The sequence below is a fragment of the Balaenoptera physalus genome, assembly GCF_965194825.1.
Source record: "Balaenoptera physalus genome assembly, chromosome: 19".
NCBI classification, from domain to species: domain Eukaryota; kingdom Metazoa; phylum Chordata; class Mammalia; order Artiodactyla; family Balaenopteridae; genus Balaenoptera; species Balaenoptera physalus.
Window position 1 is genome coordinate 66,580,328 of NC_138900.1, and position 24,757 is coordinate 66,605,084.

The 24,757-nt window shown below is 54.5% G+C and overlaps 1 protein-coding gene across 6 annotated transcripts in view; it reads right to left on the bottom strand.

Annotated features, from left to right (window-relative positions):
* CA5A (carbonic anhydrase 5A) overlaps positions 1 to 24,757 on the bottom strand; it is a 40,625-nt gene that overhangs the window by 4,503 nt on the left and 11,365 nt on the right. For 4 of the 6 annotated variants that reach the window (XM_082436938.1, XM_082436937.1, XM_082436939.1 and 1 more), the window contains 5 exons: positions 24,075 to 24,272; positions 10,267 to 10,385; positions 8,063 to 8,158; positions 7,871 to 7,933; positions 2,622 to 2,777 (listed from right to left, as the gene is read on the bottom strand). In XM_082436938.1, the coding sequence (XP_082293064.1) occupies positions 2,622 to 2,777; positions 7,871 to 7,933; positions 8,063 to 8,158; positions 10,267 to 10,385; positions 24,075 to 24,272 (632 nt within the window). Of the gene's footprint in view, positions 1 to 2,621; positions 2,778 to 4,851; positions 5,890 to 7,870; positions 7,934 to 8,062; positions 8,159 to 10,266; positions 10,386 to 24,074; positions 24,273 to 24,757 lie in introns of those variants that run through there. The other 2 variants (XM_082436940.1, XM_082436936.1) reach the window with 2 other exon arrangements.

Consider the following 24,757-nt stretch of genomic DNA (forward strand, 5'->3'; position numbering starts at 1 on the left):
TTGGGTCTTCGTTGTTGCACACGGGCTTTCTCTAGTTGCGGTACGTGGTGGCTACTCTTCCTTGCGGTGCGCAGGCTTCTCGTGGCGGTGGCTTCTCTTGTGGTGGAGCACGGGCTCTAGGCGTGTGGGCTTCAGTAGTTGTGGCACACGGGCTCAGTAGTTGTGGCTTGCGGGCTTTAGAGCGCAGGCTCAGTAGTTGTGCATGGGCTTAGTTGCTCCACGGCATGTGGGATCTTCCCGGAGCAGGGCTCGAACCCGTGTCCGCTGCATTGGCAGGCGGATTCTTAACCACTGCGCCACCAGGGAAGTCCCGGCAAGGGCTATTTTCAACCACTTCTGTAACAATTCTGGTTTGGGGGAAGGGTGGGTGACGTGCACCCACGTTCCACCTTCAGCCTTCCAAAACAAATAGCGTCATCCCATGACTTTATTTTTAAAATTTATTTATTTTATTTATTTTTGGCGGCATTGGGTCTTCGTTGCTGTGGGTGGGCTTTCTCTAGTTGCGGTGCGCGGGCGTCTCATTGCGGTGGCTTCTCTTGTTGCGGAGCACAGGCTCTAGGCACACGGGCTTCAGTAGTTGTGGCTCGCAGGCTCTAGAGTGCAGACTCAGGAGCTGTGGCGCACGGGCCTAGCTGCTCCGCGGCATGTGGTATCGTCCCAGACCAGGGCTCTAACCCATGTCCCCTGAATTGGAAGGAGGATTCTTAACCACTGCGCCACCAGGGAAGCCCCATCCCATGACTTTAAAATTAGAGGCTGGGGACTTCCCTGGTGGCGCAGTGGTTGGAAATCCGCCTGTCAATTCAGGGGACACAGGTTTGAGCCCTGATCTGGGAGGATCCCACATGCCGTGGAGCAGCTAGGCCCGTGCGTCACAACTACTGAGCCTGCGTGCCATAACTACTGAGGCCCACGCGCCTACAGCCCATGCTCTGCAACAAGAGAAGCCACTGTAATGAGAAGCCCGTGCACTGCAACGAAGAGTAGCCCCACTCGCCGCAACTAGAGAAAGCCCGCATGCAGCAACAAGGACCCAATGCAGCCAAAAATAAATAAATAAAACAAAGAAATTTATTTAAAAAAATAAAATAAAATAAAATTAGAGGCTGTTTCACAGAATCGAAAGGCTGGAAGGACTTCCAAGGACTCATCAAGAGCCCTCAGAAAACATAGAGCTGAAGGCGAGGTGATGAATGCTGCTGTGATCGATTAGAAATGTCTGTCCTGGGCAGAGGATGGGAGAGTGGAGCATGCTTGCTGCATATCTGTCATCCCCAAACTGTGCCCTAGACAGACTTTCTCCAGATTCTGGAGATTTCCAGAGAAAAAGATACTTTAACTTTTTAAAAAGTATATAAGTAATATCTACTTATTTTAGAAAAAATAGAATATTTAAATAAGGATGAGAAAGAAAATAAGAACCACTGCAGACCTGTGACCATGGGACAACCAGGGTTAACTTTTAGGTGCCCATCTGTGTGACAGCTTAGGGCATTGCTCAGCAAATAGACACTCATCTCCTCCCTGCCCCACTGGCATTGGCCTGGCCATCATAACTTACTTTGGCCAACAGGATATGAGCGGGCGTGATGCAAGCAGACGCTGTAAATGTGCATGTGTGGTTTGGCTTGTCTTTTGCATTTCTGTCACGTGCCATGAGATCCAGCCCTGGGTGGCCACTGGTCCAAGAAGCATGAGAGACACTGGACCCAACCCAACCCCTAACCATGGCCTAAAACAGATTCTCCCAGCTCCCAGAGACCCTTGAGCAGGAAAATAAATGCTTATTATTAGTCATTGAGCTTTGGGGTGGTTTGTTATGTAGCATTTTGTAGCAATAGCTGACTAATACAATCCTTCTGGAATTTTCTCTGGGCACTTATAGTTCCATAACTTCTTAGCACAGCATGAGAGAAAACCCTCTACGGTCTTGATTTCCTACTGTTCTATCAGCCAAAGAAGTGGAACAGACTCTAAAAGCTTTTCTTCTCCCTCAGTGACCCCACTTCTTTCACAGCTCTCCAGCATTCATCTATGACATCCCTTTCTTAGTTAATTTATTCATCTAAAACACCCACGGAGGTCCCAATATGGGCAAGGACCCACGTCCCAATTATAATGTCACTTCTGTTCTTTAAAGTTGCTTTACCCCAACGAAGACCAAAGAGCAAGTACTGGCCTCGTCCAAGCATTTTTCATCGGGGAGACTCTCCAGGCCTGAGGCTGACCACTAAGATTAGAAGGTGCTAAATATAACTGTCCCCCCTCAGTTCCCTCCCCTCAGCCCGCCTTCCCTCCCTGTCTCTCTGTGTCTCTGTCTCTTTCTATCTCTGTCTCTCTGATTCTCTCTGTCTCTCTGTCTGTCTCCCTGTTTCTCTCTGTCTCTGTCTCCCTCTCACCACCAATATCTCAAGGTCAGAAGAAGACCTGTGATATGGGGAACTTCTGTTCACTCCCCAAGAGCTCCTGTTTCAACTGGAAGATTCTTCTTGTGCAGGAACATCTAAAACGCACCAAAGCACGAAACTCTAGGATGCTTGCTCACACTATCTTAGAGAAACCACCAAACCGGAGGGATTCCCATGCAGTTCTGTGCGTTGGATACAGGCGCCACTCACCTGGTCCTGAGCCACCTCAGTGGGCTTCTTGTAGATGATCCAGGTGACCGACTCGGAGAGCGGAGGCGTGGTCAGGGAGCCCGGGTACGTCCAGTAGTCCCGGCAGGCGGGCAGCAGGCAGGAGGGCTGGAAGGGGCCCAGGGCCGCCCGCGCGTCCTGGGGGAGGAGACCGCAGGCTCTCAGGTGGGTGGAGGAGGCCGGGGAGGGGGGCACCACGCTCGGCTTTATCTCAGCGATGTGGCCTGGAGGGGAGCATGTCTCCGAGATAAAGGCTGTGGTCGCGGTTGTCACATTTGGAAACCGTAACAAGAGAACGCGGCCCTTCCACGCTGAGCAGAGATGCCCACCACAGGCTTGTAGTTTTTCTTTTAAGGCTACTCATTTTTGTATACGTTGGCTGTGAAAATATCACACTTTTAAAAGCTGACGTCAAGTAACATACACAGCATAAAATTTACCATTTTAACCATTTTTAAATGTACAGTTCAGTGGTGTTAAGTACCTTCACATTGTTGTGCAACCATCACCACATCCGTCTCCAGAATTTTCTCATCTTCCCAAACTGAGACTCTGTCCCCATTAAACACCAGCTCCCCGTCTCCTCCCCAACCAGCCCCCAGCACCCACCCTTCTACTTTCTGTCTGTATGAATCTAACTCCTCTAGAGACCTCGTATAAATGGAATAATACAGGATTTGTCCTTTTGTGACTGGCTTATCTCACTCAGCACAATAACCTCAAGGTCCATCCATGTTGTAGCCTATGTCAGAATTTCCCCCCTTTTTAAGACTGAGTAATATTCCACTGTGTGGATGGACCACATTTAGTTTATCCATCATCCATCGATGGACACTTGGGCGGCTTCCACCTCTTGGCTGTTGTGAATAAAGCTGCTATGAACATGGGTGTACAAACATCTCTTCGAGACCCTGCTTTTAATGATTTGGGGGATATACCCAGAAGTAGAAACGCTGGATCCCATGGTAATTCTATGTTTAATTTTTTGAGGGACCACCAGACTGTTTTCCATAGCGGCTGCACCAGAAAACGTTACACTTTTAAGACAGCTGATCCTCTCTTTGGCAGACCTCCCCAACGTGAGAGCCATGGCAATTACAAACGCGCAGGGGGACGCCCTGCACTGGCCGAAGTGCCTGACTCGTGCCAGAATTTTCCTTCTCATCAGCGAGGGGCGGGATCGATGGACTGGGTCAGCCCAGCTCTCCAGGCTGCTCCATCAGCACGTGTCCTGCTTGGGAGCCCCACGTTCAGAACCCATGTTTGCTTGGTTTCCACGCTCTAGAAAAGCATAGGGAGAAACCTGCCTCTGAGTTCCTAATGACCCTGATGGGGTCCCACCATCACTCACTCACTCAGAGCTATTCTTGAGCACCCACAGCAAACCCGACTCTATCTTAGGTGCTGGGGCTACAGGAGAGACAAACTACCCGCTTTCGTGGAACTCACTTTTATCGGAGGAGAGCAGACGGCACACAGAACAAGTAAGTAAAATATCTAGTAGTTTACGTAGCGATAATGTGATGGGGAAAAATACGGTAGGGCAGTGAAATAAGAGACGTGGGGAGTATAGGCTGGTGTTTTAGGAGGGGTGGCCCTGAAGGCCTCCCTGAGAAGGTGACGTCTGAACAAAGACATGGAGAGGGTGAAGGGGAGGAGATTTCTCCGAAGCAGTGGCCAGTGCAAAGGCCCTGAGGCAGGGTCTGGCCTGATGGGCTGGGGGATCAGTAGAGAGGCTGCAGGGCTGGAATGAGCACATGAGACGCGGAAGTGATTAAAAGAGATGGGAGGGGGTGGTTCCCTGGTGGCGCAGTGGTTAAGAATCCGCCTGCCAATGCAGGGGACACGGGTTCGAGCCCCGGTCCGGGAAGATCCCACATGCCGCGGAGCAACTAAGCCCGTGCGCCACAACTACTGAGCCTGCGCTCTAGAGCCCGTGAGCCACAACTACTGAGCCTGCGTGCCACAGCTACTGAAGCCCACACACCTAGAGCCCGTGCTCCACAACAAGAGAAGCCACCGCAATGAGAAGCCCGCGCACCGCAATGAAGAGTAGCCCCCTCTCGCCACAACTAGAGAAAACCCAGGCACAGCAACAAAGACCCAACACAGCCAAAAAATAAATAATAAATAAATAAATTTATTAAAAAAAAAGAGAGAGAGATGGGAGGGGGGAGACGGGGACACCCTGCTTGTGCCCGGGGCTGGGGGCCCCTGAAGAAATCCAGCGGCAGAGGCAGGGGCTAGGGGGCTGCTCTCTGGACGCTGTGGAGAGAAAGCAGGGCCTCTTGGCTGCTCTCTGCCTCGTCGGAAGCAAAGCTCCGGGGCAGCCTCTGCTCGGAGGGGAAAGGCTCCTCGGGGTCCCTCGGGTTGGCAGGCCCAGGACGGTGGCCGCCCCCCGCCCCCCGTGAAGTGAGTGAGGTGGAAGGCTGAGGGGGCGGCCCTGGGAAGAGTGGGACAGCAACCAGTGCCCAGCCGGAGCGGAGCCTGAACCGGGGGCCCGGCCGCGTGCTGGGCAGGCTGGGAGGACAGCCAGCACGTGGCGCCTGTCCTCGGGGCCCCGAGGAACGAGGCTCCCTGCGGGTGGGTGTCCCTCCCCCCGGCCCTCAAAGGCAAAAGCAAGGAGCCACTGACGGCTTGTCCCCGGGTGCCGACTCACCGCTCAGCCATGGGGAGGTGGTGTTTAAGCTTCTGGCAGCTGGAAGGGGTAAACTGACTCGCTCTGACAGATGGTCGCCAAGCACCTTGTGCCGGGCTCCACCCTGTAACCGATGTCTAGTTGACGGCTTACGACGGCATGACTGAAACACGATTCCCAAAGTGTAGCGCCCAGCCACCTAAAGCGCACGATTCTATGGCTGTTCGTATATTCACAGACGGACACGCGAACCCTCAGCACAGTCAACTCTAGAACATGTTCGTTACCTCAAAACAGAACTCCAGAAGAAAAGAGCCCCAGCAAACACTCTTTAGCTGTCATTCCCCCTAACCTGCCCACCTGCCCTCACCCCGCCACAGGCCCCACTGATCTGCCCATTCTGGACATTTCCTAGAAATGGAATCATGTAATACGGAGAATTTTGCATCTGGCTTCTTTCACTCAGAATGATGTCTTCAAAAGCCATCTCTGTTGTAGCAGGTGTCAGAGCTTCATTCCTTTATATAGCTGAGTACTATTCCACCATGTGGTCTAGTCAATTCTTGAAGGACACAGGTCACATATGCACATGGGACAAGATGCAGAAAGTACCTGCGGGTGTGCGGTGACAGATAAATCCCCCTCGTCCCCCCAGACCCCAGCCCCATAGGCACTGACGTGCCAGACGCCCTCTGAGGCTCTTACCTTGGATTTTCAGAACCAGCCTTTATGTCTGTTTCATGATAAAGAAAGAAAGATAAGAACTTCCGAAAGCCACGTGATTATAGATGGCGGCAAACCCAGATGCTACGGGATGTCTGTCCCATCTCACAGAGCTGGACACCACAGAGGTGCCTCCTAAGGCTGAAAACTTAAAAAATCAACCCAGACATTGGGGGAACCCAGGAAGGAGCACAGACTGTGACAAATGGCTTGAGCCAATCACCCTCCCGACACACGAGACACAGACCCCTGCCCTCCGAGGCGGGGCCTTTCTCGCTTAAGATTCTAACTCTTATCTTTCAGGTGAGGAAACTGAGGCCCAGGGAGGAGCCCAGGACCAGAACTGGGCCCAGCGGCTTCCTCCAACCCCTGCCAACACCGTTTCTCCTGCACGTCTGCCCAGAGCCTTCGGGGAAGCAAACAGACCCCTTAGCACACAGCACCTCATAGCAGCTCTTTCCTTCCCACCCAGCGGTGGAGACCATGCCCTGAGGGGGTGGATGCCGCCGGGGAAACGTCCAGGTTTACTCTGGCTGCGGACCAGGGAGGAGATGGATGCTCTCAGCGCCTCGACCTTGCTGAGTTCCTGAGCTGGCAGACGGGGCAGCGGGGGGTGATCTGGTCTGGTCCCAGGAGGTCACCATCAAGGGGAGGGCGCCACACAGATCAAACAGCCCCTGTGAAAATGCCGAGGAAGGGCTGGCCCCCATCTCCCATCTGGAGCCGCTCTCGCCATTGTTAACACAGGTCGGAGACCCACCCGTCCCCACGTCCAAGGACCACGGGTGACTCCTTCCCTCGGAATTCTTTTGTTTGGTGCTGAACAAATAAACTGCAGTTTTCAGGAATTTCCATTTCTCCATCAAAGCCCTCTCTCAGCTGATACTGGAGAAAAGCTACCTTGCTGGCCTCGCTGTCTTTCGGAGCTATGCTGAGTGCAGCCAGGTGTGCAGGGGAGCTGGGCAGGATGGGTGCGTCTGCAGGACCCCTTGCCCCGCCTCCCTGTTCTCCCAGGATGGGGCTGACCCTAAGGATGCCAGGTGGCTTGCAGGTGGACATTCTTAAATGTCGATAGTTGAGAATTTATTTCAATTGGTTTTTTTTTTTTTAATTTATTTATTTTTGGCTGCATTGGGTCTTCGTTGCTGCACGCGGGCTTTCTCTAGTTGTGGCGAGTGGGGGCTACTCTTCGTTGCGGTGCGTGGGCTTCTCATTGCGGTGGCTTCTCTTGTTGTGGAGCACGGGCTGTAGGCACGTGGGCTTCAGTAGTTGCAGCACACGGGCTCAGTAGCTGTGGCTCGCGGGCTCCAGAGCACAGGCTCAGTAGTTGTGGCACACGGGCTTAGTTGCTCCGCGGCATGTGGGATCTTCCCGGACCGGGGCTCGAGCCCGTGTCCCCTGCATTGCCGGGTGGATTCTTAACCATTGTGCCACCAGGGAAGTCCACATTTCAATTGGTTTTAAAACAAACATTATCGCTAATGGATGTTGTTGCCTGGGACAAGGCTAAAGATTTTTAAAAAGTGGATCAATTTCATAAAAAATACTAAGTAACTAATAGTACCACAGGTGGGTAGACAGGCAAAAACCTTCAAGATGCTGCCTGAATGGCTGAATGTTGGGAAACCCCATTACACTGAGGAGGGAGGGCCCGAGAATAGCAGGAACACCTCCAAGTCGGTGAGCCAACTCGAGACACAGCTGGAATCAGCTCCAGTGAGTCCCAGTTCCAGAACTGGACTCAGACCCTCTCTGCAACGCTCTCTCCACCCAACTGGTTCCTTTTTTTGGTTATTTTTTTGGCAAAGTAGTCATTACTCTAAGCAATGTCGCTTTTCTAATTATGTTGATTTCAAAATACGTAGCTTACCTTGTGCTTTATGTCCGGCAAGACTGCCACCAGCTTCTGCAGCGCCTCGTGGTGGGCCCCCAGCTGCACAGCGCAGCACGCCGAGCGGTCACGTGACAGGGCAGGGAACAGGGTGACAAGCACAGGTCACTCTAAGCGGACCTTGTTCAGAGAGGAGATCTGACTAGGAGAGCTGCACCCCAGCAAGCTTACCTTTAAAAACACGCCCACCACCGCCAAGCCGTCCTCTCCCATCACGGCTTCTGTGTAGTTTTGGTATTTCACAGCGTTCCAGTGAACTAGATGCAGCTGGAACCCAGAAGAAGAGAATTCCCTCCATCACCGCGTAGCCGAGAGAGGTTAGCCCGCCCCTCCTCCCTCTGTGCGGCTGACATGTGCCCGATTTAGGCTTTCAATGAATCCACGGCTGCAGGCCGGTTCCCCCAGCCAAAGCTCGCTCAAAGCCCAGAAAGCAGGGCCTCGGCATTGCCAGGGGGAGAGAAGGGAGGCTCGCTTTAACTTTGTCAAACAGAAATGGGTGGTTGGATTGTTCGCTACTGCTCAGATAGCCTTGAATGAGGGTTGCCAGATCAGATATAGGACTCTCAGTTAAATCTGAGTTTCAGATAGACAATGGATCATTTTGAATGTAAGTACGCCCCCCAAATGGCATTTTTCTACATCTGTCACCCTCCTCTGCACTTCACCTATGTCCTTTCTTCGCACACCGTCCGTTGGTTTTCCTAAGTCCCAAGTCAGCATCACAACGGCGGGGAAACAGGCTGGGGGAACGGGCTTTCCTGGGCCCCGGTGAGTAAGAGGCAGAAGCAGGACCCCTGGGTTCTGTGTGAGGGCACGTGGGCCGATGCTGCGTGCGGCTCAGAACCAGGAAGGGGCCTGGGTGTCTGTCCGCATTTCCTGCTCCAGCATGCGTGGCGGTGGAGGCCTTTCTGAACGGTGGCCCAGGCCCTGAGTCCACAAGGACTTGGCCCAGAAAGTGCTGCAGCCTCTCGTGGTCAACAAGACCCTCCCCCACACGGCTGCTGGACTCCAGGGCCCGGGCGGCCCTGCCAGGGGTGCGGGGTCCACGTGGCTCCAGGTGGCACCTCACTGCCAACAAGTCCCAATGTTCCTGGCCATGCACACCAGGGACCGTGAGGGTGGCATGGCCTCCCCCTGCCCTCCCGTAGCTCACCTCAACCCCCCACCCACTGTCACGCGTGGTCTTCCAGAAATAGGGACAGCTGGGCCTGAGGTCCCGCCCACAGCCTTCCTCCTTCATGGACCCCACCTGTGGGGCTGGCCCGGCCTCCCCAACCCCACAGGAAAAGGCCCGCCCCAACATGGGCCGGAGGCACGGCCGGGACGGCCCGGCAGCCCCCGGCCACCTGGCTCACGGACAGCCGCTGGTGGGTCCCAAGCTCTGCTCCCGCTGCTAAACGAGCGAACTGCAACAGACTCCTTTACTGAAAGAGCTGCTCACTAGAAACCGAGGTACAGTTACTCAGAGGAGTGAGGTTTACCGAAAGCAAGCCGCTGTTCCTTAATTTTTGTCATATTTGTAAAAATGTGTGTAATTATAACAATCAGTGGAACTCCCTAATTATCAGCTGTCCCCAGAGGCCACCTCCGGCTGTGTGATCGCAGTGATTTTCACTTTCTGGTTTGACTGGACTCCGGGTCTATTTTAACCTTAGTATTACTTCCGTAACAACGGTGACGAGAACAGTCCAGAACTTGAAATACATCTAAAATCCAGGTGGCTGGTGGGTGGACAGAGGTGCAATAGAGTGAATTTGGCACATGTCAATCACAGGATCTGGGTGGTAACCTCACGGGTTCTCACTATACAGTTCTTTCATTTTTTTGGTAAGTTGGAAACGTTTCACAATAAAATATTGGGACACCAGTAAGGCACCACTTACCACCCCATAACCACCAACACCCAATTCCTGACCTTTATCTCTACTCCCTTCCTTTACTGACTCCCGTTTTGGAATGTTGCAAATATCACTTTGTTTTAAGAAGCTAATTTCTATTGTGAAGATTTTCCATTCTCAGTATAAGGTCTTGAACGCCTCGAAGGGCAGGAAGCTTCTCGCCTCTCGTCGACCAGCAGCAAGCGCATGGCTGAGCGAGAGCTAAGGGCACAGACTGTGCTCCTAAACCCCAGCTGTCGGACTTCGGCAAGTTACAATACCACTCAGAACCTGTCTCTTCTCCCGTTCACTGAAAGGGCTAACAGTACCCTCCCCTTAGGATAGTCGTGAGGTTGAAGGCGTGGGGTGGCCAACGGTTCTGGTTTGAGCACCAGAAGTCCCGTGTCCCAGGAAATCCATTCTGAGCAACCAGGATGCTTGATCACCCGACATCGAACCTGGCACATGGGAAGTCCCCACACATGGGCTGCTACGAACCTCCGCCGGGTACACGTGATCGTCCACCGTGTGCTCTGAGCCCCACTCGTTCACTGCTCCCCAGTGGAAGTGGAACTGCTTTAGTCTGTAGTGGTTTTCCAAGGGGCCACCACTAATTCCTGGAAGGTGAAGCAGTGGAAATGGTATGTTAGTCTAGTTGCTAGACTGTGGGGTTGCTGTGACATTGACTACATTGGGGTTACTCGATTTTGCTCTCAAGAGACTGATGTTCTGCTGAAACCACAAACTGAAACATGGGACCTTGTCTGTCCTGTCACCTGGCCCCATCACCTGGTCCCGGCGGGCCCCCAGCAGCTCACAGGAAACACCTGAGTGATGCAGATGCCAGTGCTGCCACCTGGTGGCAGTAGGGGCCTCAGCCAATCGCAGGCAGCAAAAAGGCGAAGAAAAACCATTTTGGAGATGCGTGCCATGCCAGTCCTATAAGATTTCCAGACTTTCCTTTAATTAAAAAAAAAAAAAAGAAAGAAAAGAAAAAAGAGATGTCTTTCAAATGAAAGAAGAGCAGATAAAATTCTATCACCAAATAATTTCATGAGCTAATATGTAATGAGCAAGATGTTTAAATAAACAAATTCTGAGATATGAGGTGCTACATTTTGGGGACTTCCCTGGTGGCGCAGTGGTTAAGACTTCGCACTCCCAATGCAGGGGGCCCGGGTTCAATCCCTGGTCAGGGAACTAGATCCCACACGCATGCTGCAACTAAGAGTTCACATGCCGCAACTAAGGAGCCCGTGTGCTGCAACTAAGGAGTCCGCCTGCTGCAGAAAAGACCTGGTGCAACCAAATTAAAAATATATATAAATATTAAAAAAAAAAATAAGGTGTAACCTTTTCCACCAGGGCTGATCTGCAGGCAGCCCCTGCTCGGCCTAGCCTCACTATATGACCACTTTCTAAGTCACCCTGAATTCCTGGTGAGGCATCCCCAAGAGCTGTTAGCGTGATGCACACAAGTTCATCACCCCTGAGCATCTGTCATGGCGGCATCTGCTCTGAACTGTGGGATCATGGGTGCTGTCCCAAGAGGTCCAGGGCCACGGCTGGGAGCCTGCATTTGAATGAGCTCCCGGGGGGCTCTGATGCACAGGGTTTAGCCGGTCTTCCGGGCTTCAGCTGCACTTTGCTAACAGATTTCCACCACCAAGTGCTACACACGTAATGGTAACGGTTGGACATCCGCCTGTACTTGAGGTGAGCGTAGTGTGACGCTGGGATCCTCGGACAGGTCTGGAGGACACGGGCACGGCGATGGCGTGAGTTCCCGGGGTGGGGGGAGGGGCGGGCGTTGCCTGCATCAGCTCCTCCATGCGGCAAAAGCGGGGACAACATTTAGTGACGTGATGGATGCTGCTGAAAGTGTCAAATATGACTGGTAGGGGTGCTTCTGCTTTGTTTTTGCCATTGAAGGTCCTGGTAGCAGAAAGTACTGACCTATAAACTGGAAAAACAGATTCAGTCCATTATTCTGCCCTCGATCGAGTCATGAAGCTTCTCGCTGTCTGTCTTCACTTGAAAGCGTTGGTCTAGAACGTCGTTACGGGCATCTCGTCATGAGGCTCTATGGCTTTATTCTCCTGAACACCCACCAATTATGTCTCACTTTAAAAACATACACAGAAGTATCTCATCCCCCCGCAAGTATAAAAAAACAGAGTGAATCACGAAGCCTGAGTCCACGGGTGTGGAGGAGCCATTCTGCAGGGAAGAGGCTGAGGTGGATAGAAAACCTCCCTGTTGGGTTCAAATTACAAGACTTTACTGGATTTTCTGTGGCTGAAAATACAAGGGGGTGATTGTTTTCCTTTGAGGGGTGAGGATACATGAGCCTACTGACCTCTGTAGTTTTGTGCTGTTTTTTAATTTATTAGAGAGGTTAAAGAGGTTGTCGGTAATCCCGGGCACAGGAGCTAGGATTCGAAGCCAGGTCTGACGCCCAAACCCGTGCCTTGAGTACAAAACATCATCTGAGGAAATTACAAAAGCTTGAAGCACCAGCAGTGTGATCTTTGTGCCACTTCTGTCTGGCACTTTGCATCATGGTGGAAGGGGAGTGGGGAGCCCTGGCCAGCAGACACCTGGAACCGCCCAAATGCACTGACTAGTGCGTTTGCTGTGTGACCTCGAGCAAGTGGATCAGCCTCTCAGAGCCTCAGCTGTCCCACCTGTGAAATGAGCAGTGCTGGCAGGAGGGCCTCATAAAGTGCAGTCAGACGGTGAAGACAATGCTGGTGGTGACCACACGCCATGTAACCCTTCAGGGACTCGGCTCCTTCACGTAATAACGAAGAAAGGATTCCTAGCTAGGTGGTCCTGGTGGTCCCTCCCAGCTCAAGCATCTGAGGACTCTGTGTAGACACCACATAAGGTCTCTAGAAAGAGCGACACCAAGTGCACGAGGCAAAAACCCACCACGAGCTGGGTGTCGGGCAGACCCCGCCAAAAATAACCTCGTAGAAAAACCACTCCCAACTGTGGCCACCAACAGAGAGCAGGGGAGGGGAGCGGGCCGGGCACGAGCATCGACCCCGCCTCCGGCAGGTGAAGACTTTCCCAGGGTCACCCTCAGGGCAGGCCTGGAGCCCAGGGACCAGGGCCCCACGCTCTCCCCGCATCCAGCTGCCCCCAGAATTCTCCAAGAAGCAGCCTCTCGCAGGGGGACTCCCTCCTGCCTGCTTCCCAAAGAGGGCTGCCTGTCTAAGGAAGAGAATGTGGACGGAGGTCAGCTTTGGAATCGGGCCTGGCGGGAGGAACGTTCCTCTCGGTGGGGCCTCTCCTTCCCGACTGCTGACACCTGGTCGTCTGTAAGCGGGCGGGGGCCACCCCAAGCTGGGACCAAGCAAACTCACAGCAAACCCCGCAGGCTGCTGCCCCTCGCCAGCTCTGTGACCTGCAGATGCAGATAAGGAGGAAAGCACGGCACGAGCATCACAGGAGGGAAGCGAAGAGGGAGGGGAGGCATGGCCAGAGGAGCCCTGGTGCCACGGGCTGGGCTGCAGGGGCGCCCTGCGGCCGGTCGGCGGTGCACCTGGAACCGGGCACTGTGATGCCCTCAGCCTCCCTCCTTCAAATGCACTTCAGGAGACAAACAGCATCAACTGTACAGGAGCTGCTTGAGTACAAGCTCGGGTGTCAGACTTGTACATCTCGAGCATCTTTCAAGTCAGGGATGGAAGACTCTCTGGAATGACGTGTCTAAAATTAGATGGATGGGCAAAGACAGCCACTAGCCGAGTGTCAGCGTCTCTGCTGAAAACCGGAGAACAGTGCCCCGTTTCTGCAGGTGGTCGGGGGTGCGCTCTGGGTCGGTGCTGGCGCCATTGCCTCCAAACGCGGCGATCTCTGTCCGGTTACTAAACTGTTCCCAGCCTCAGTTTCCCCACCTGTAAAATGGGGAGGGTCCTAGCACCTACTCCATGGGACGTTGCCAGGATTAAATGCAAAGTTCTCAGCAGAATGCCCGGTATTCTGGAAGCACCCAAAGGACGAAAGCCGGCAGCCATGGCACATCTCTGCGATGGGATGAGTAAAGGGTCTCATCCGTCCTCATGGGTCAGCATCTCCTGCGTCCTGGGCGCTGTGCACCCACATCTGTCAGCGCCCGTGATCGCCAGCGCCTGGTGGACAGTCAGTATGAGCTCTGAGTGTACTAACTGACAAGCCAGCATTCACCCAGCTCCCACTACACGCTGGGCATCGTGCAAAGCACCCTACCTTCCCCAGTGACCTCTCCTCACAGTGACCCTGCAAGCAGCTACTACTGGCCCAATCTTGAGATGAGGAAACTGAGGCTCAGAGGAGTCAATCACCTGCCCCAGGTCCCCCAGCGACTCCACCCCAGGCCTGCTTGGGTCCAGCCCCTCGACTTTCGTGGCAGGGTTCAAGCCAAACGCTCCTCTTTTCCTGCCAGGAAAGTTAGGAACCCAGTTGAAGGCAGCTGCCCTGGATAAAATAATCTCAGTAATTCAGTAATAAAATAATCAGAGTAATTCCCTTCAAGTAATTCCCTTCAAGAAAACAGGCGTGGGGCTTCCCTGGTGGTGCAGTGGTTAAGAATTCACCTGCCAATGCAGGGGACACGGGTTCAAGCCCTGGTCCGGGAAGATCCCACATGCCGCAGAGCAACTAAGCCCGTGCGCCACAACTACTGGGCCCGCACTCTATAGCCCGCGAGCCACAACTACTGAGCCCGCCTGCCACAACTACTGAAGCCTGCACGCCTAGAGCCCGTGCTCCCCAACAAGAGAAGCCACCGCAGTGAGAAGCCCACGCACCACAACGAAGAGTAGCCCCCGCTCACTGCAACTAGAGAAAGCCCATGCACAGCAACGAAGACCCAATGCAGCCAAAAAGAAAAAAATATATTAATTAATTAATTAATGTTTAAAAAAAAGAAAGAAAAAGCAAACAGGCGAGCCCAATTTGTGACAAGGGGGCCTTTAGCTCGCCAGCCCCCAGACTCTGCCGTCTGCAGGGCTGTTCACAGACCAGAGGCCATGCATCCCCCTGGCAGTCTCCGGGAGCAGGTGTGTCAAGACGTAACTGGGGAATTGCATCCCTGAGGACAAAGATGTTGGAGGCTACTCCAAGCCCAGATCCTACCGTCTCTGTTCTCACAACAGCCGCTGATAACAGCCGTCAATTTGTAGTTTGGTGCTTTGACCAGGATAAGCAGGTTGTTGGCAGGTATGGTTGTTTTAAGGCTTAAAATAAGTCCAAGAGCAGTTTGACATGTTCTAATTAATCAAAACTGCAAATAACTCGATGGTGCGGAGGAGCAGCCTGTTCTCGGTGCCCCTCCAGGATTTAACTAACGTTCCCTCCGACACTCTACGCACAAGGGCAAAGGCTCTCCGTGCGTTCTCTGGATTAGGGAGGTCTTTGCCATTCTCTCCAGGAAAGTGGGAGCCACAGCTGGCGGCCAGCGCACTGGTGGTGCCTGAGGGGCACGACCCCGCCCCCAGTACCCCAAAATCCAGAAATGAGGGAGGTCAGATTGCTCTTGGGGACCTAACCTCTGGGACCACCACACATCGGCTCTGGGTTTGAAGCCAAGCAAACGTGAGCACAGCCCCTGGTTTCAGGCAGCGGGTCCCACACAGTGGTCCTATCTCTCTGGACCTCAGACCTGACGTCTGTAAAATGATAATGATGTCCCCACCCCTGTCAGAACGTGGCGAGCATCAGATACAGTAGCGCTTACCAAACGCTCCCTAGCACGGCCCCTGGCACCCTGGAGGAGCTCAACCGGTGGTAAAACCTTCTGTTATTATGACCGTATTCTGGTGGATATTACATCACGATCACCATCTCATCATCCAAGCAGAGATCTGCAGTCACCGGAAATAGCCACTATTACTCCCAAGATAGGACCTGCACGTAAAGACTTTGAGGGATAAATGTACCTTAAGAGAGTGTCCTTTAGAAGGGGCTCGGCCAGCCACAAAGTGTAAAAAGGAAAAATCATGCACCCATTCAACAAATATTCACTGAGTTCCTACGATGTGCCACAGCCTCGGCTAAGTGTTGAGCGTGGAGAGGGTGACACAGAGCAGCCCTGCCCCTCCTGGAGTATGGACTGCCCAGGGGCAGGCAGGCAGTGAGTCGTGGACATGTGGGCAAGGACGGGGTGCTCCAGGGGGATCTGAGAGGTGCGGGGCATCAGAGAGGGCCTCCCTGAGGAAGTCGGGGTTCAGCTGAGCTGTAAGAGCGAAGAGGAGGGCCGGCTGTAGGCGGGAAGGGACAACAGGCAGAGAGGGCTGGAGGGACAGAGCGGGCCACTGTGACGGACCTGCGAAGGCTCCCAGTGGCGGGAGCGTAAGGTCGGCAGGGAGACGGGTCGGAGGGCAAAGGGGTAGGTGCCGGCAGTGGCCAGGCAGGGGAGCCTTCGTCAGCAGACTTTGAATGTTCCAGTCTTTAGAAATGGATGTCTGCCTAGAGAGGTGGGGTCTGGGGGCGACACTTGCAACCCCGTCCTTGACGTAGTTTATCCTTCAACGCACCTTTTCCCGCATTTCCTGACTTGAGATCTCCTTGCGAGCAGAGACTGTGTCTGGGGAGGTCCTGGGACCTAACGCGCCACCAGGCACAGCGAGTGCTTACTGCGCGGCTGTATTGCAGATTTACAAGCCTAGCTCCTTGCATGGAGCAGGAACGGCTAATTCCTGGGTGGTTTTGCAGAAGCAGTGGTGAGGGGCACTCCTGGCAATGGACGGAGGGAGAACGGGGTCACCACACTGGGTGTGACAGCGGGTAGGGATGTCACACGGTCCTACAAGTGTCCACCTTCCACCTCCCAACCGATGCCGGTAAGTGGGGTGTTTCTTCAGACAGCTGCCCACGACGCTGATGAGCCCCCAGGAGTGGTAGGGGTGTGTTGGCACCAGACGGGCCTCAGGCTTGCCCCGCAAGACTGGGAGCCCCCTTTCCGAGGCAGAGGAGCTGGTGGTTTAGGGAGATGCAGAGAGGGAGGAGGAGAGGGAGGCTGCCGGGCTAGTCACGAGGACCCTGTGTCCCTAAGGTAGCAGCAATCGAGGCCAGGCCGGGGGAGGGAAGGTGCGATGGGAGTGGGGCTGGGGGCCCTGGGAACAAAGAAGGGAAGAGGGAAAGATGGGGGGCGGGGAGAGCAGTGGGGGAGGAGGAAGAGACGGACGGGATGCACTGGTGACCTTGGCCTGGCTGGTGTGTGCGGTCGGGAGGGATTGACATGGATTCAGGGGCCGTCGGGGGAGGAGTGTTTTCCTGGGTGGGGATTATCATTTCCACAGATTGGGTGAGGGGAACCACTCCACCCAACCTCCACAATCACACCTTTGTCCCCCAAGATACCCACGCCCAGAACCTGAGGGAAGAAACAGCGGATATACAAGGAATGAAGATGGAAAGTATACGGTTTTAGGAACCAGAATGCCAAGGAACGAATTTGCAGTGAAAAATAACTGTCCCAGGAAACAAGTGTGGACCGAGTGGCCACAGTCACCTTCCTGACAGCACAGGACTCCCTCCCGGAATGCATCCCCCCCTGCCACCCCCTTGCATTGTCTGGGAGGCACCAGCTCACGCCCACTGCAGGCCCCCCGCCTGACCCGTGGGGGGAGAGTACCCTGGGCCCTGGGCCCTGCGTGGGATGATGCAGGGTCCTGGAAGATGGCAAAGCAGTTCTGCTGCCACATTCACGACCCACCTCCCGGCCCCATCTCCAGCCCGCCTTTCCAGCAGGGACCCCCAAACTCTTCTGGCGTCTCCCTTTTGGCTTTCGTGCTGGAGTCAGTTTTCTTGGGTGAAGATTCCCCAACTGATGGACGTGAAGTCTGTGAACTTTAAAATCGTACTGACCTGCAGTTACGCATTCACTCCAGAAGCAAAGGCCGCTCACCGGGCCCTGCTGTGTACACCCGCTGCCGACTCCGTGAAGCTCAGGCTCAGGACCCTGCCCCGGTGGCGCTGGGCATCCTTATTAGTTGTCATTTACAGGATGAAAGGCCATTATTGGCGCCCCTTTACAAACGGCTTAAAATCCACTTTGGTGTTGGAAGGAGCCTTAGCAGGCCCGTGACCTCTGTGCCCACTTGGTCCTTGAGAGTGAGTGACCCTTCGGGAAGGCTGCTCACAGCTCCAGGCTTGGAGTTTCCATGTTTCCTCCTTCGGCCGATGGATGGGGTCACCAACCACAGAGTCCCCCGTAGTCAGAGGCAGCCGGGCCGGGCCCGGCCGGCGCTCTGTTCCCTCCAGTGGGAGGCCCGAGAGGGGCGCAGCTGTGCCTTGTTCTGGTCTTATTTGGGCGGAGCCCCAGCAGGTGAAGCTAAGCTATCGCGGGTGAAACGCTCACTTCTCCTGGCTCGGAGGTTAGTGCTTCCCACGGGCCTCTTCTAATCCTCCCTCCGGGCGGGTGTCCGACCTCAGTGTACAGAGGAGGAGACTGAGGGTCAGAGAGGTTAGGGAACGAGCTTATACTACCTGGCTGATAAGCTCCTTCTGCTGCAGAGCTGGGCCCTGACCAGCATGCCGTCCTCCCCGCCCCCTGAGCCCTTCAGGAGGAAGATGAGCTGCCCCCAGAGGAGGAGGGTCTAGCAGGGAAGGCGGCTCACTCAGGCCATGCGGCTAAGTGGGCGGGAGGAGCAACAGCTGGGCATCTGAGCTCCTGGGACTCAGGCCCTAAGTGCCAGCAAGACACGGACTCCCGGCTTCTTTTCTTTTCTGTGGATGGCGGGGAGGGAGTGGGATTTGGAAACAGCCCTGATTTGAATGTTGGACACGGATGTCCTCTTCCCATGTATGGGCATATTTACCCGTCTCTTGGGGTTACTGTGAGAATGAAATGCCTTCAAAAGTGTACCCTGGGGGCTTCCCTGGTGGCGCAGTGGTTGAGAATCTGCCTGCCAATGCAGGGCACACGGGTTCGAGCCCTGGTCTGGGAAGATCCCACATGCCACGGAGCGACTGGGCCTGTGAGCCACAATTACTGAGCCTGCGCGTCTGGAGCCTGTGCTCCGCAACAAGAGAGGCCGCGATAGTGAGAGGCCCACGCACCACGATGAAGAGTGGCCCCCGCTTGCCACAACTGGAGAAAGCCCTAGCACAGAAACGAAGACCCAACACAGCCATAAATAAACAAATAAATAAAAATTAAAAAAAAAAAAAGTGTACCCTGATTTGCACATTGGTTTGTCGCGTAATGGGCACTCAATAGCACCTGGAAGCAGTAATGATATCACTGCTAGTGGTAACCTAGGACCTGGTTCAGCGAAAAGGAGCAGCGGCATCTATCTGTGGCCTTTGGCCCTTGACCTTCCACCCCACTTTCTGCACCTACACTGCCCATCGGGTGGAAGCGGCATTGTCACTCCTTAGGAAAAGGATCGCTCGGGCGCTGGAACAAGGGGGCCTCGCCTGTGAGGGGTTTGCGGGGTGTGACCACGGGGTCCGTTTGGAGCCGGCGCTATGTTCCTTCTTGCTTCGTCCCCTCTGCCAGCCCTTCCTTCCCTGGCCTTCAGTCTCACATTCCTTGGAAAGAGCCGCTGTCGTTCTTGCTGACCGGCCTTGATCTCTGAGCTCTCCTATCCCTCACCCGCTGGAACCCTAATGTCCTCAGCCCCTGATCTGGTTTGCTCGGCGTTCCTGCGCTCACCTATTGGTGTGACCTGACCAAAGTGATCACATACTGTGCAAAGTTACTTCTGCACCGTGCACCTTCTCCTCTCACTTCCCCTCCTGCTGCCGAGGCTTTCCGTTTCTGTCGAAGAATTAAAAAAAAAAAAATTATGGGAGTGTCTCATGAGTCTCATTTTCTTACTGCAAAACTTTTTCTTAGTTCTTCCCATCTTTCAGCTGCATTTTCCATTTCCTTTGCTCCCGGCACCTTCCAATTTCCATTGGAGGTGAACAAAGAAGACAGAGAATCTGAACAGAGGGGGCTAGAGGCTGGAGATGGGCGTGGGTGGGGGCGGAGCATGTGAAACTGAGCAGGAGAGAAAGAAAGAGGAAACTGGGCTTTGCGGAAAATGACAAGTAAAACCAGATTGGCCTGTGTGGACGTGAGCCGCAGGGGGATTATCCAAATAATTTATATGGCCAGGGAGAGACACCCAGAGAATTCGTCGGATCTGTGGCAGGGCGGAGAGGGGCCCTTGGAACCCGATTGAGAACGTGCTGGAGGAGCCAAAAAGCGGGGGTCAGGACCTGGTCAGCACAGAGGCCTGGCTGCAACAGGGCGCAAAGGCCTTGAATTTGAAAACGACCGGGATGGGGGGATGCCGGGGTCAGTTCAGGTTCAACCGCCAGGTGGGAGCTCCCAGGAGAGCACAGGGAGTGTGCTTCTCTTCTGGGGACCGTACCCCTGGAGTCCTCCCCTCTCGGTCCTCTCCTGCTCCAGGTGGGCTCATCCCTCACAGTCACTGTGATGGCCTCACCCCACACGAGTGACTGAAGCTGGGCGACGACCATCAGCCTGGGGCCAATGCGGCGATCGTGGGGACAGAGGCGCTGCCCTTAGTGCCGCCCTACTGGGAAGCGGGCCCGTGCTGCAGCCCGCCCTTGTCGCCCCATTTGGGAATCCCCCGCCTGGAACAAATCCCCCCAGAAGGAGGCAGAGCCGCAAGAGGGAGGATTCTGACCCAGCTGTGCCTGGACGTGTCAGTACACAGTTGACCCACTGATGCGACGTGGGCTTTAGAATCAGCAGGAGTTGGGCCTGAACCAGACACCCCCCTGCCCACCCCCCACCGTCACTCCCCCTGCCCCACCTGCAGCCTCCGTTCCTCCTTACATAGAATGAGGATGGGGACTTCCCTGGTGTCCAGTGGTAAAGCAGCTGCCTTCCAATGCAGGGGACGCGGGTTCAATCCCTGGTCAGGGAACTAAGATCCCACATGCCTTGGGGCAACCAAGCCCACTCGCCTCAACTACTGAGCCCGAGCGCCTCAACTAGAGAGCCTGTGTGCCGCAAACTACAGAGCCCACGTGCCCTGGAGCCTGCGCACCTCAACTAGAGAAGAGAAACCCCACACGTCACCACTAGAGAGAAGCCCACGCGCCGCAACGAAAGATCCCACGTGCCACAACTAAGACCCGACGCAGGCAAAAAATAAATAAATAAATAAATAATAAAATAAATCTTTAAAAAAAAAGAAAAGAATGAGGCTGCTCATACCCTCCAGAGCGGCATCTGTCTGTGCCGTGCTGTTGTTCATCCAGCCGGGGGCTCTTTTGAAAGGGGGTGTTTGCATGTCTGTCTGTCCAGCATACCTTCCCCCTTCTAGAAACAGCGCCACGATTTCCCCTGGACCAACACGTCCCTGGGCGTGTGATCTTGGTGAGGATCTTGGTCAGGGTGCTGGGTGTTCCGCCGACGAGGGGCAGGGTGACTCCAAGCTCAGCCACCAGTCCTCTTCCCCTGGGACTCTGAATTCGTTTGTCAAACGTATCTTAACCATACACATACAAAAGTCCAAAGTAACCTTCGAAGTTTTTCACATTTTATGACTTAAAGGAAAACGAACTTGTTATAGAGATACTGTAACCGAGAAGGACCCTATGGGGCCTTACCGGGACAGACCCCTCCCCTAGATCCTCTGCTATACCTCCTCTCTGAAGTACCCAGATAATAGTATCTCATGCATATTTCCTGAGTTTTTCAGATGCTAAAAACCACCACTAAATGAGGAAGAAATTAACTAATTGATGATCCTGAGCACATAGGCCAGGGACCTCCCGGAGCCATCAACCAATCAGAAAATTGCGCACAAGCAGATCACATCCCCTGGGACGCCCCTCCCTTACCTGACCTTTAAACATGCTGTGCTGAAACTCTTCAGGGAGTTTGGGGTTTTTTGAGGGGCACGGGCCACCTGTCTCCTTGCCTGGCCCTGCAATAAACCTTTTTCTGCTCCAAACTCCGACATTTTGGTACCGTTTGGCCTCATTGTCCGTCGGGCACATGAACTTGCATTCGGTAACAATGTCCGTAAGACCCATGACTACACATAAAAATTATATAGGAAGAGTATAGATTCGATAGGAACTCATCTACGTCCAAATCTGTTTTTCTCAAAATGACTAGTATATTCACACAACTATTAGCCAAACAATCAAAAGTTCAGGAACTATTATTCTTTATTCAATCTTTTAAAGTTGCTGCGTAAAATTTTAAAAAAATTAATACAAACCGTATTAAACCTGAAAGGACAATTTTAGTTGCTCCTTGGGAATTTGGGCTTGGAACAGACCAACAAAGGCAGAAAAATAGTTGGCACGCTAAGTAAATAAATGCATAAACCTCTGCTCCCCAGATCCCTGAGCTGGCCTGGTCCCTGTGCTTTTAAAGATGTGGTTAGGGGCTTCCCTGGTGGCCCAGTGGTAAAGAGTCCACCTTACAATGCAGGGGACGTGGGTTTGATCCCTGGTCAGGGAACTAAGATCCCACATGTTGAGGGGCAACTAAGCCCACTCGCCACAACTACTGAGCTCACGAGCCTCAGCTACAGCCCACGTGCTGCAAACTACAGAGCCCACGCACCCTGGAGCCTGCGCGCCACAACTACAGAGAGGAAAACCCGCACGCCACAACTAGAGAGAAGCCCGCGCGCCAAACGATCCCACGTGCCACAACTTAGACCCGACGCAGCCAAAAAACAAATAAATAAATAAATAATAAATCTTAAAAAAAAAAATAAACGTCTGGTTAACACCCAACTTTCCCTTCTCTTCTTTGAGGTAATCTTATCCTTCCAAGAAGATGCTTTGGTTTGCATCGGCCAGAGGTGGGGTTCCTGTCCACTTGCCTTTGGCAAGCCCTACATGGGAAGCAACCCTGAGGGATACTGTGAGAGCCATTCCAGGCACGTAGGCTGTGCTCAGGAAACACGGGCTCCTTCCCACCTGTGAGATGAGGAAAGAGACCCCTGGAAACTCTGAGCCACGGTGTGCGTGAAGCACCTCACAGGGCCTGGCACAGGGAAAAAGGGCTCTCCATGCCGTGCTGCAGCCATTGGTCCGTCAGAGTTGGGGCGGGTCAGGCTGGGCCTCAGTTGCTGTCCAGTCCCTCTGCCTGACTCGTTTACACCTTTAACTTTACATTCATTATTCATCCACCAGTTTACCGAGCACCTGCGGCGTCCAGTAGGAGTGATCCCGCCCTCGTGCAGTTTACATCCTCACTGGGGGGATGGGTTAGTGAACAAGACGACTGGGCGTATGGGAGGAAGTGGACCGAGGGCCGGCCTGGAGAGGACCTGGGTTTGGGGCTGTGTCTGGCGTCCCCAGGTTCTGTGGTTCTCTAGGACAACTCCCAGGACTCAGCATATAGTCATATGCACGGCTAAGACCTATCACGGCGAAAGGATGCAAGCAACGTCAGCAGAGGCAGAGGTAGTGTCTGGAGGAGACCAGGTTTCCAGAGTCCTCTCTGGTGGCATCATAAGGGACGCCCTGAAACCCAGCAACGAGCTGTGACAACACGCGTGGAGTGCAGCCCACCAGGGTTGCCCATAGGAGACTCGGTGCCCAAGCTTCTCAGTGGGGGCTGGTCACGCAGGCACCCTCCGCCCGTTGCAAATTCCCGACTCTCAGAGGCAGAACAGAAAAAGTTGAAAAAACACCAGATGGAATCCGGCAGCCAGCCCCCACAAGTAAAATAGAAGTGGAAGGAAACTTCCCAAACCTGTAGAGTATCCACCCAGCACTGGTGAGGGTTCCCACCAGTGAGGCTTTAATGAGATGGTATGTGGACAGCCCTTGGCAGGACGCTGGGACCCGCCTCCCTGCCCACCTGCCCTGCAGCCCTCCACCACTGGCAACACCCCCAGACAGCCTCCTGCTCGTCCCTACTCCCCACTTTCCCCTCCCCTCCTCCTCCTGTAGCAGCTGGACATCAGCCAGGTCACTGCCCCGTCTCACTCTGAGCGAGGACCAGCGAGGCTCCCGGGCTCCAGACGCCCGGCCACCATCCTTCCTCCGTTCCTTCCAGGCCTCCTCACCTCGGAGACTCTCTCCTCTACCCCACTCTGCTTTTCCCCTCTGAGTGCAGTGTACGTTTTCTTAGCTCACTGTTTCTGCCTTCCAGCCCCTGGAATGTAACCCCCCAGGGAGGCCCTCACCGTTCAGAGTTTTGTTCCCAGTGACGTGTGACGTAGCTGGTCGGCATCACCAGCTTTAAGGTGAACATCACTCTGCCCGTCCCCACCGCCAGCCTCGGCCGTTCCCCGTGCCTCGTCCGCTTCTCTGCTGACCCCGTGACCCACTCTCGGGAGTGACAGGAGGAAAGGGCCCCGACCCCAGCTCAGGCTCACCTGACCCCTCGGCGGAGTCGTCGAATTCCACCTGGAAGAGGTAGCCGGTGTTCCAGACGTAGAGGCAGGCGGCCGAGTCGTAGGAGACCCTGAGGGGCTTCAGCCGGGGGTCGTAGACGCTGTCCTTCCAGCGGATGTTGATGGGGGACTGCCGGGCGCCCCCTAGCACGGAGGCCGGGCCCTTCCAGAAGGCGTGCACTGGGGGCAGAGACAGGGAAGAGGAGACCCTGATGGTGCGTGGGCGCCGTTGCAGCCTCAGAGGGGGAGGCAGAAACCTGCAAACGCGGTCCCAGAGGAGCCAGCACTGGGGAGCCTGGCCCAACCTGGAGCCTGGGGCCACCAGACCCTCGGCCTCTTAACGCCGCCCCCGGTGGGCGGGGCCCTCGCGCCACCTCCTCCGCGGACCACGCCCAGGAACCGATTCCTTCCCGCCTGGAACGCAGCTCCGCTCGCTTTGGCCTTGCGCTGCGCCGAGTTGGTTCTGATCTGTGGTCATTGTCACAGCATGGTCACAGGGAGTCATGCCTGGGGGTCCAGCCCAGCCCCGGGGAGGCAGGCGGTGGAGGACTGTGGACTGGGGGGCTGCTACAGGTCTCAGAGAGGAGGAAACCAAAGTCCCAGGATCCACAGCAGACCCTGCCTGGAAGGGTCTGGAATAGAAGCCTTGTCACTCCCAACCCCCG